At 45.9% G+C, this 12,502-nt stretch overlaps 1 protein-coding gene across 1 annotated transcript; it reads left to right on the forward strand.

The window, feature by feature from the left end:
• Nucleotides 1-1,620: 1,620 nt before the first annotated feature.
• Nucleotides 1,621-11,056, forward strand: rp1l1a (rp1 like 1a; the record flags this gene model as incomplete). The annotated part of the gene is made up of 3 exons (XM_080849744.1): nt 1,621-2,265; nt 2,797-2,971; nt 3,400-11,056. 3 exons carry the CDS (start codon nt 1,621-1,623, stop codon nt 11,046-11,048), a joined length of 8,469 nt encoding a protein of 2,822 aa, XP_080705870.1. The 3' UTR covers nt 11,049-11,056.
• Between the last annotated feature and the right edge of the window lie 1,446 nt (nt 11,057-12,502).

Below are 12,502 nucleotides of genomic sequence, written 5' to 3' on the forward strand. Positions count from 1 at the left end.
TCTGGTTTGGGTATGGTGTGTGTAGGTCATATTTGTGTTGGGTAATTTTCCTGACATATGTGTCATATCACAATGTGTTAAATTTGTATTCCCACACATACTTGTGATGTATAAAACCAATCTGGTCTCCAGGGCGTTAGGGAATCTGTCACGTTAACCTTGTGTACATGACTAATGCTAACTGCGTGCACTGGCGTCTTAACCTCGAGTGTTGGATTAAACACCATTTAAGGACTAACCATGGAAGTGCAATTTAAATCAGGCCATTCATTAATCCCCAAACAGACCTGGCTTCTTGGGTTTGGACATGGTTTTCCACAGATTTCCACCCCATTACCACATATCTGGTTTACTGTAAAATAGTCTTGTCTATTAGTATGGCATAAATACCAATATGTGTGCGTTGACTTGGTTGAGTTTGGAAATGGGAATGGGAGGTTAAATCACTCATGCTGCCTCATTTGTCTGATAGAAAAGCTGATACCTCAATGATTATGTTTCTCTGTTTCATGTAACTCTCTCATGCCAACCTATCTACTGCATTAATTAACATCAAGCTGTTGAGTTGGACAGCGAATATTAGTGATTAGGTGTACGCCTGTCAGATTGCAAATGGTATGTACTGGTAATTGGCAGTTGGGTTATATGTAATTATCACTAGAGAATATGTAGTACACTAATCACTTGATGAATGTCCTCAGCTGAAGTGATTTCATGACTCATTTTGTATTGTATAAGGTTCATTTAGACAGTTCGAAGGTCAACCAATGGCCATAAGGTTCTTGTGCGCTGAGGTTTGCTCTGATATAACTACATGTAGTGGACCTGGCCAGTTGCCACAGCTCTCTTTAAATATATTTAGATTCTGTGCTGCTAGAACAATTCATTGTTGAAATGGATTTGGGTTTTAGACGTAGATGTTAGACGCACGCAGTTAGTTCATCCTGACAACATTAGCAAGCAGACGGTATTTAGCTTTTGGATAGTTTAGAATCTAGTTCAAGTTTGCTTGAAACTTATGTAACACCCTTTAGTAAACCTGAATAGACACTCTTATATAAACACTTTTCAGCTGTGATTTCTAGCTGATTTTATGTGTACTTTGTAATGGCCTTGGTATGAAAAGCCATTGTAAAAAGACTGCAGCCTTAACCCCCAATCCTCTGCCAATTATGGCATTGAGAAACTCCCTGGCAATCCTCTTGGGAAAAAGCAGACAGACAGACATACATCTGACAGCCTCTAGCTGTACAATGAGGTAAACAGTCAGGAGTGCAATGGGTAGAGCACTGGAGGAGAGACTCGTAATTTAAATTACTTTGAAATAATGCATAGTAATCACACAACTATGTGTGCACAGTATACAGTATTTATATGAATAGCAAAATCCAGAATACGCATTGGCATTTTGGACATGCTCTATATGGTCTGTTGGGCAGGGTTAATGAGTCTCTATATAGACTGCTAAGATGGGGAGATAATTTTAGAACCAAGCCCTTTAAAATGTTTTGTTTCACACCAGGCTTGATATCTTAATGAAGAGAATGATAATGTGTATTTTTTTCTGTTCTCGGCACTAACAATCTGTTCCTCTTTACCAGCGTGAGGTGAGTGGACAGAATGCACAGTGGACCCTCTGGTTTCTCCGACCCGAGCACCCCGTTTAAGAATGACCCCGATCAGACCCCTCCCCTCGTACCTCGTTTCCCCACCAACGTGACTGGCGCCACCCCGGCCAAAAGAATCATCTTCTTCAAGAGTGGCGACGCACAGTTCGGCGGTATCCGGATGGCAATCCACAACCGCAGCTTCAAGTGCTTCGACGCCTTGCTGGACGACCTCTCCCAGAAGGTGCCCCTGCCGTTCGGGGTGCGCACCATCAGCACGCCCCGCGGGACACACAACATCAAACACCTCGAGCAGCTTGAGGACGGTGGCTGCTACCTATGCTCTGACCGACGCTACGCCAAGCCCATCGACATGGAGCTGGCAGGCAAGCGGCCGGCTCTCTGGCACAATCACAGTCGCCCGCAGAGTGCCCGACGCAAACCCACGCGGCCAGAGGAGGCCCCGCCCGAGCACGGCAGCCCGCACTACTACCGGCACCCCAAGCGGCTGGTGCTGGTGAAGAACTCCGACCCGTCAGTGAGGCGCTCCATCATCCTGAGCCGCAGGACGGCACGTAGTCTCCGCGTGTTCATGGAGGAGGTGTCCGAGCTCATGCAGTGCCACGTCAAGAAACTGTACACTATTGAGGGCCGTAAGGTGAGACCGCAAAGGCTGTGAAGTTTTGGCCACAACACAAGGATTCTCATTCACTAACATGTGCATACAAATGAAATTGATTTGAAATACTATTTGAAATACTATTTTTGTTTTTTAGATATTAAAGCACAGCACTGATATTGAAATGATAATTAATCACCCAGTGTTTATTCACTAAAACTATGAATTAATGTGAATCATACTTTAATTAGTCTATAGAGTGATTTCTATATAGTGCTGTTGCTGTGCATGAACATCACTGTTAGCTCTATTAGATTGTGATGAAATAACTGGAAAGAGGAACTGAGGCTATCGTGACCAACGTGAAAATAAGGTCCTTTGCTGACAAGTATTGTTTGTCCAGTAGTTATTATGCCATTTTGATTTATTGTTCATGTTCTTGCTGAAATCAGTTAATTAACGCTCACTGTAATTGTACAGCTAGTCAATTTTTTCAATCAAAATAAAAAGCAGGGTAGGTTTGATTAAAAGAATGTTAACCACCAATACCTATGTGTGTTTACGATTTAGATTGACAGCATTCAGAGTCTGATGCAATGCCCCAATGTGCTGGTGTGTGCGGGGCGGGAGCCCTTCCGGCCTCTAATGGTGGAATGCCGGAAGAGCTCAGAGGAGAAGCTCCCAGGGATGAGTGCCCGCTCACGCTCCAGTGTATGCAGTGAGGGACATGAGAGCAAGAAAAATGGTAGGGTCCTCAAGGGAGGGACATGTAAATATACTGCATTCCTTCATCTTCAATCTCACATTTTAAAACAATATGATGACATGGGTGGGTGTTTTTTGAGTCAACATAAAAATTACACGTTTCAAAAATGATAAATTATAGAACAGGGTGAAAAGTTGTATAAAAAGTTCATGTCAAACCATTCAAGTAGTCATGCCCATCAGCCCATTGCTGATATTGTTGAAGGGAAGGACATTTGCATGCATTTGTGAGATATGTAGTGTATGTATGTAGTATTACAGAGATAAATAAAAATGACTTCTGCACATGTTGTCTCCTCAGTAACAATAGACTTTTTTTGTAAGTTTGTAAATGTTGATAGAGAAATGAATGATTCTGCACCGCAGTAATACCTGCTTTTAATTTCTGTCTCATTCTTGTGCTTACAGTAAATTTTGGTCTTGCGACCAAGAAGAGCATCATCCACCCAAGGTCAGATTCCAGCAACAGGTCAGCAACTAGATTCTCTCTGTCGTCAGAGAAATCTTACCCAAATGGACTTTGTTCACCTGGCCAAGCTGGCTATGTTGCAAACTGCCCTCATGCAAAGGAAACCATCATAAACGATGACATTGAGAAGCGAGTCCTTGTCAACAAAGATGGCAGCCTCTCTGTCGAAATGAAAGTCCGCTTCCGCCTCAGCAATGATGAGACTCTCCAGTGGTCCACGGAGATCAAGAAATCGCCTGGGACGACAAACGATACCATTAACGAGAAGGAAGCTAATCCCCATTACCTGCTGCAAGGTAAAGAGTCCTCAGAACTAGAATCCAGCGGTGAGGTAGAAGAGGCTTATGCAGAAAAATCGCACCACAGGCAAATGGAAGCTTCTCACTGTGGTAACAGCTGCAATCACTGCCAGGAGTATGATATATGGGAGAACCCCTTGCACAGACAACACCACAGATCATCCAGGCACATTAAATCCTCCAGCTCTAGTGCATCATCCCATAAAATTGTCCGCAAAGAGGCGTCTGTGGACAGCATTCGCACCGTCTCCCGCTCCAGCGAGGAATACACAGAGCATGTCGTGGAAAAGGCCTCGTGCTATCAACAGACCCTGGAAGGACGGGACACCACGGTGGAGTACTGCACCATAAGCCGCTGCTGCAGCCGCAGTGAGGTTTGTTCCATGGCCACAACATCAAAGGGGAAGAGGTCCCATGTAGAGAGGTGCGAGGGAGAGAGTAGAATGGTTGTCAATGGTGACAAAAAGCCACGTACACCAGAGTGGAAGCACCGTCACTCAGGCGTGTGCTGTGTTGAGGTAACCCAGGCAACGGATGCAGAGGATCGCCCTTTCTCTGCGGTAAGCAACTCCTCAAAGGTGCTTGAGTCACTCAAGGAGGATCAGGGTGATGACTTTGATGACATCCCACCCAGCACATACAGGGCCTCCCAGTGCTCTCAGGGGGAACTTGAAAAGTCCAGCAGGGCAAAAAGTCACACAAAAACACCAGACCAGCGTCTTGTGTCTCCAAACCGAAGTGAAGTATCTGCTTGCTCTGCTAGGTCTTCAAAGCACCAGGTCAAAAATACGTCTCCTGCAACAGCAGACCAGCAGCAAAACAGTCCCATTCCTAATGGTAGGCCTAAGAGCACAGCATCCAGAAGCTCCTCAAAATGCCACTCATGTCATTGTGAAGCAGCGTCTCCACAGTCAACGGCATCTAATACACCAGTAAATGCTGAGGAGGGAGACAGACCCCAAAGCACAGTGTCAAAATCCAGCAAAACCTCAAGGGAATCACGTAAGTCTCACAAAGACAGATCACACAGTCCTGGATCTCAAGCATCAGACACCAAGTCTGCTAAGGATGAAGGCCAGGAGGAGGAGGAGGAGGAGGAAGAGGAGGAGGAGGAGAGAACATTAAGTGCCATGTCAGAAGTCAGTAAAGGATCTGGAAAGTCCAGTGTGTGTCCTCATTGTGGTGAGTGTAACCGGGAGACTGAGAGTGCCTCCAGCCAGTCAGAAAAGCCAACAGATAAAACAGAAGATAACCAGTCCGTTGAAGAGGCTGAGGAAAAGCCACCCAGCGTCATGTCAACAAGGTCAGCTGCATCAGTGAAATCTGAGAAATCTAGCGAATCCACAAAATGTGAACATCATGTGTCATCGAGAGGTGCCACACCCTCATCAGACAAGGCTGAGGTTGAGGCAAATGGTGGAGAGGAAGTCCCAAACGACAGAGTGGAAAGTGCTCTATCTAACCATTCAAATGTCTCTGCAGTGTCCAAGAAGTCCAATCGGTCTGCTTGCTCAAACTGTCGAAGGTCATCGACGACTGAATTGTTTGCAGTGGAAGAGAAATCAGGAAATGTCTCCTCGGAAAAAGAGTCAGTGGAAGAGGAAAGAGTTGGAAGCTCCTTGTCAAATAAATCCAAGGTGTCGCACAAATCAAACTGCTCCACTTCAAACAGAGCAAAAACACCAGGGTCTAACCAGTCAGGAAGTCCAGCTCCCATTACTGAGGATGTTGAAGGGAGAGATGGGGCCGCCTCAGCTCAGTCAAATACTTCCCGAGCATCTAGGATGTCAAGGCAGTCTCAAGTAGGGGAGAGTCAAGCTTCTGCTGCCTCAGACCAACCGGAAACAGAAGAAGCCCCTGCAGAGAGACCTGCTAGTGTAATGTCATCCTCAAAGCAGGCATCCATGGAGGAAAAAACAGGCACTGATGAAGCAGCAGATGACAAAACCGTGGATGAAAGAGCTACAAGTGCAATGTCAAATAAGACAGATGCATCAGTCAAATCCCACAATTCCCACAAGTCAAACTGTTCTTCCTCAAAAAGGGCCAAATCACCTGCCCCTAAGAGCCCCGGACTCACAGAAGTTGGAGAAGAGATTGAAAAGAGGGCTGACAGTGCGATGTCCGCAAGATCAAATATCTCTGCAGCATCGAGGAGATCTGCTAGACCTCAAAGCAAAGCATTAGAGAGGGCAGCAAGCCAAGCCTCAGCTGTATCAGAGACTTGCGACCAGGAAACAGAAGCACCCAAAGAAGAGGAGGACTTAGGGGAGGACACAGCAAAAGCAGCTGAAGAACCTGTGGAGGAAAGCCGAGCACCCAGCGTGATGTCCAATGCTTCTGGCAGATCAAGAGCATCTCATAAGTCAGCTCGTTCAACATCATCAAGAGCAAAATCCCCAAGGGCGGCAACACCCGCTAAAGTCAGTGAATCGAACGGAAAAGCACCTGAAGCAGAAAGAGAGAATACCTGTGATCCAGAGCCTGAGGTTGTTGCAGAGGAGAGAGCAGCCAGTGCCATGTCGAATAAAACCGATGCTTCTGTTAAATCCAAAATCTCCCAGAAGTTAATCCTTCCTGCTCCAGAGAGGGCCAAATCACCCAGGCCTAAGAGTGTAGCCAGGGTTAAGCAAGAAGAGAAAGAAAATGAAGCTGAAAATAGACCAGCCAGTTCCTTAAGTGTAAGGTCAGATGTGTCAAGAACATCAAGGCGGTCAAAGAGAGCGGCAAGTCCAGCCAATAACTCTGCCCCGGATGAGAGATCATCCAGTGCCATGTCCAGGAAATCAGCAAAGTCATGCCCCAAAACAAATGAGGAGACTACAGCTGAGGAGAAGGCTCCTAGTGAAACAGTTGTAAAAGACGATGATTCAAACTGTGAAACGACAGAACCATCAGCAAATTCCAACCCAGCAGAAGGTGGTGAAGAAAAGGAAGAGAGAGCAGCCAGTGCAATGTCAAACAAAACGGATGCCACAGTCAAGTCCAGGGTGTCTCACAAAACTACACTGCTTGCACCAGACAAAGCGCAAACAGCTCGGGCCAAAAGCCCTGCTCCTTCTGAAAAAAGACCTTTAAGCTCATTGTCTGTGGGTACAGACGCATCAAGATCATCCAGAAAATCTCAGGATAAAGAGGCTAAGCGATCTCCCAGCCCTGCGGCAAAACAGCATGGCGGGCAAGAAAAAGAAGTTGCCTCCCAGGAGAGACCCACTAGTGCCATGTCCAAGAAATCAACAAAGTCATCCAAAAATCAGCGTAAGGAAGAAAATGAGGTTCAGGAAAATCCGTCCAGTGCAAGCCTCAATCCAGAAACACATTCCAATGACCCTGCAGAAGCAGAGGAAGCAGAGCAGAGACCTGAAAGTGTGATGTCACACACCTCCGACAAACAATCTCTCAAAGGTGATCCAGAAAGAGCCACCACACCAGAAGAGCCCAGCGATACCCCTGCAGGCCAGGTCAAACTGGTTGCAGAGGAGGTCAACGAGAGGTCAAAGAGTGCCTTAAGCGTGGCCTCCCACACCTCCAAGAAGTCAGTCCGAGCGCCCTCTCCCAGACCCAAGACTAGCCAAAGTAAGACGAGTAAAGCTGAAGAAGAGCCAAGAGCATCCAGTGCAATGTCCGCTAATTCAAAAGTGTCCTCAAAGTCAAAGAAGTGTCAGTGTAATCATTCTAAAGATACACCTCCAAAAACACCACCAGAGAATGCAGAAGAGCCGTCAACACCTGATGCTACTGCCATAACTACCCCTGAGCCTGATCAGGGCCAGGGGGAACCTGAAGGACCTTCCACTATAGTGACCCCTGACACAGAGGCACCATTAGAGCAGAAGAGGGCAGAGAGCGTAAAATCAACTAGATCGAGCACAAAGAGCAAGGCAGGAGGTCTAAAGGTGAAGGAGGATAAGGGTCCTGTGACCCGCAGTAAATCACCAGCACCCGCCAAGGCAGAAGAGCCCTCTGCAGACAGTCAAACTGAGGACACAGGTGCAAGCAAAGAGGGGGATGACAATGGAAATGAGAAAGCTGCAAGCACTACCTTGAGAGAATCTCGGCCAAAGTCAAGTGCTTCAGTGCGAACAGAGAAGTCCACCAAATCACACAAAGACACCAAAACAAATGACGCATCCAAGCAAGCATCTTTTCTAGATGTAAAAGTTTCCGTAACTGATATAGATGGTAAGAGTGATAATGGCAGTGTTAAGTCTGTCAAGTCAACCAGAAAAGCTAAGTCTGTGAAATTTGACAATAGCCCAGAAAAAGAGACAACCGAGGAGAAAGCCCCAAGACCAAATTCAGGAGCCGCATCTGATGCATCACAGAATTGCTCAAGCCCACCTCAAGAACAACCAAACAAAAATAAACCACCTACAATACGCCTTGCTGCTACATCTAGTGATAGTGACTTATCCAATGCACTCTCTGCAGCAGATCTCCTACGAGAGCTGTCTGGAAACACAAGGCCGGGGAGTAGAATTTCACAATGGAATGTAGAGGTTGGGGAAAATGATAAACTTGAAACTAAAAGTAACAGGAGCCGCAAACACAAGAAAGTCAGCTCCTCACAAAGAGACGAGCAGTCCTCTTTAGAGTTGGTGCAATCCTGTTTACCAGATACATCACCAAATGATGTTGTGAATGAGTGGTTAAAGAACATTTCGGCAGATGGCCCAATGTATGAAATGGAAGATGAATTAGTGGAACCTGAGGACCTACCGCGAGGAGAATCAGTTGAGAATGCTGAGGATTCGATTCAAAATTCGGAAGACAATGCGGATGAGGAAGAGGAAGAAGAAGCTGATGCTGAAGGTGACATGGCTGATGCTTGTGGTGATACAGCAACCCAGGCAGAGGAGTCAAATGCTGAGACCGTACCTCCCAAACCCAACTCCGATGCACCCCAAAAACAGCATTTACCAAGGCACTCGTCTGTCCAGGTCATGAAGGCCCTTTTGAGCCCCAAACTGGACAGATGCAACAGCCTCCCGGAGGTCTCCCCTGTATACGGCAGAAAACTCAGCAGATCTGCCAAAGGACTCCTAGACTGTCTTGCAAAACTGAGACTCATCGATTCAGATAGCACAAACACTGAAAATGCTAAATACGGTGAGATCATGAGTATTCTCCAAACGCTCTGGCTGTATGAGCCCACTGAGGAGGATCAGAAGACACAGAGGGGCAAAGATCATCCCCCAGCTGAGGACGAGGCAAACCCCAGATCATCCTCCGGGGTGGATGTCAGCAGTGGGTCAGCTGAGTCGACGAAGAGTGGAGTGGAGAAAGCAGCGTCAGCACCACCTACTCTTCTTGTAGAGCAACCGTCAGGAGTAGAAGAGGAGGCTGAAGGAGAAACTCCTGCTGAAACTGCCCCTGAGGAAGGGGATGATGCACCGGAGCAGACTGCAGAATCTGAACAAGAAGAAGCAGTTTCAGACCCAGCTACTCCTGATGTTGCTTCAAGAGTGCAGGGAAGCCAAGAAGATCACGAGAAGAGTGATGAAGCTGATGCTGAAAATGTCGTCCCGCAAGAGGTGGCTGAGAGTGCTGCTGAGAGTCTCAAAGAAGATGATGAAACAGTCGAGTCACCCAACGTCAGCTCTGGAAAAGACAGCAGATCAGCCAATGAAACAGAGAGCGATCCACCAGAGTATTCAAGCTCAGGCACACCACCCTCTGTACAACAAGTTCAGCTGACCAGGAAAGTGTCCCTGGACCCAGATCCCACGTGGGTGTTGAGCCTGCTGAAGAAGATAGAGAAGCAGTTCATGTCTCACTATGCCAGTGCCATGGCAGAGTTCAAGGTACGCTGGGACTTGGATGATAATGTAATGCTTGACACAATGATTAAAGAACTCAAATCTGAAGTGCAGAAAAGAATACAAGACAGCATTAGGAGGGAGCTCCAAAAGATTCAAGGTCGTGCCGGGAGGTCACCGAGACCACCGGCGGGTGCCCTGTCTAAGGAGTACTCCGTTCAGACCGAACAAAGGCGCCGGCGTTTGAAAGTCATGCGTAACCGATCACTCAAGCCATCCAAAGATGCTGACATTGATGGTACATCTGGTGAAGATTTCAGTGATCAGCGCAGTGAGGACGAGTACTGCCCATGTGATGCTTGTATGAGGAAGAAACTGGAGGCCTCGGAGATGATTCGAGCTGAGCTCATGCCCATTGCTCCTGTTAGGATGGAGTTCGATCTAAGAAAAATCCTCCAGGTTAAAAGGGATCCTCCTCCAGCCCCCAAGGTAGAACAGCCACCAGCAGAGCAGTCCGAGAGTCAACCTGAGACTGCACTGCAACAAGATGAAAAGAAGGATGGCAACTTAGAGGTGGTCCAGGAGGAACCTGAGCCAGAGGATGTTCCAGAGGATGTAGAGGAGGGAGAGGGGGAACCAAATGAAGCAGGTGAAAGTGTGGATTTGGAAGCACAGGAGGAAGATGGGGATGATGAAGGAACTGTTACCGGGGAGGGGGAGGATGAGAGAGAGGAAACAGAGGAGATAGATGAGAATCTTGAAACAGAAGAGGGAGAAGATGAACAGGGAGCTGAAGGAGAGGTTGCTGAGGTAGAGGCAGGACAGGAGGTGGATGAAACTGACCAAGTTAATGATGAAGATGAGGATGGGGACGATCAAGATGAGGTTGCAGAGGTGGCTGATGGTTCAGGAGAGGAAGACGATCTAGACAATGAAGCAGATCAGCAGCTCAGTAAGGATGGAACCGAAGACGAAGAGGCAATTGCAGAGAAGGCACCAATGGACGACCCAGAAGGAGACGTTGGCGGTAAACAGGGTGACTCCAGTGAAGCACTGGAGGAATTAGAGGAAGATGGGTTAGATGAGGAGGTTCGAATAGTGTGTGATGAAGACGAGACTGAAGAGGCCGAAGATACTGAGGGTGATGCCACAGTTCAAAGTGACACCGGAGCTGAAGATCTTAATGAAGGAGCCGAGGATCAGGACGAGGGTGAAGATGAAGCAGAGGGGGAGACTGCAGTTGTGGACATAAAAGCAGCTGGAAAGGAGACGTTTGAGAAGCTCCGAAACCGCCAGATGACCAGAACATCAGTCGAATCACAGACCGGATCGATGGACTCCATGGAGCTGGAGCTGGAGCTGGAAGCCAAGCAGATTGTACAGTCAGTTTTTTCAAGCATCCATGGTCATAAAATAGATAGGGATGAAACGGATGAAGGCTTGAAGACTACTTCTAAGAAAAGAAGCAGGTCTCCTGCAAGAGCCAACAAATCAAGGAGACCCAAGGACAGTGACATTAAGGTGGACTGAGTTTTGAATCTACCCATATACTATATAACTGCATAAAGCACTTTAAAAAAGAAAAGACTGCATTTCTGATTATACTTCTACACAGGGCTACCCATTATTTATGGTAGAAAAACCAAGATCTGAACATTCAGTTTTGTATTGTAGGGTGTTTCAGAGCCGGATATACCCACAGAATGTACACTGTTTGTAGAAATTGTGTTCATCATGACTTTTTATGATGTAAAGATGTATTCGGTGCATTATCCATATTTTATTTAATGATTGACAGGGGTTTTAGGAGTATGTTGTGAAACAATATATAATTAATGTCATCATATAAAAACAACACAAATGTGGAGAGAAATGAGAGTATTATACTAATCATATGTATCTTTGCTGTATGTGCATAACATGAAACAGTTTGTAGTGCTCTCAGAGGACATGAAAAGTAATGTCCCAACCTCAGGGAGTTTGGAAGAAACTAGTATTATTTCAACATTTCAAAGAGTTTCTGATGAAATATTTAACAATGCCAGTTTTTATCTTTGGGTAACAGAGAGAACTGCTAAAATGTAAACCGCTGTGTTCAAAGCCAGACTTTGATCCAGAACAAAGCGTCAATTTACGGGTATGTCTGTTTCCAGACTCGAGTTCTCTTATGATAAGCGTATAAATGTGACTTACAGGCAAGGGTCTCTGGAGAAAGAAAATAAAATATTTCTTTCACGTGTCAGTGTTACATGCTGCAATGGTTTGAGTGTTTGAAGGATGTTATGGAACATACATGTGATGCTGCTTAAGTTCTCCTTGGTATTTTACACCTTTAAATCTTCTGAAAAAATGGGATGTACTGTATGTAAAACAAAATTGTCTGATGTAATATTTATTATTTTAGTGTAATTACGCTCTCTGTCATTAAATAAAGTATTCCAACTGACTGTGCCATTGAACTGTTTAACATGCTGTGCTAGTAAGATCTGTATTCACTTTCAAGTCAAACAGTTAAATTATCCCTAATGACCCAAAGATTACTTTTCAACAGATTAAGCCACAATCAACTTCCTGTGTTTTTCATCTACTTGGGAAAATTAGTGGATAAGAATAGAATAATTTGATAGCTGTTACAACATTTTTTCATGTAATGTATGCATGCAGATTTAGTTTGTACCAAAAACACTGCTTTCAATTGACGTGTTATTGTAAGATAAAAGTTTTTACAACAGATATATGTATTTTAAGAGATGCTCCATCCACATTTGAACTCTTGAATTTGAATCTGGTTGCAGTTGTAGCTGACTTACTCTGACTGTCTCTGTGGTGCGTGCAGACCAGTGCACACAGAGTGCTTGCGTCCTGCCAGGACCTAAGACACAAATGCACCTGCGCCATTATAATCCCTGAGCCCCTGCTGCAGGAGTATCTTTAGCCAGCAGATTGGATTGAGGCAGTCTTGCATCACACCCTATCTAGGACAG

This window comes from Sprattus sprattus (assembly GCF_963457725.1).
Source record: "Sprattus sprattus genome assembly, chromosome: 13".
NCBI lineage: Eukaryota > Metazoa > Chordata > Actinopteri > Clupeiformes > Clupeidae > Sprattus > Sprattus sprattus.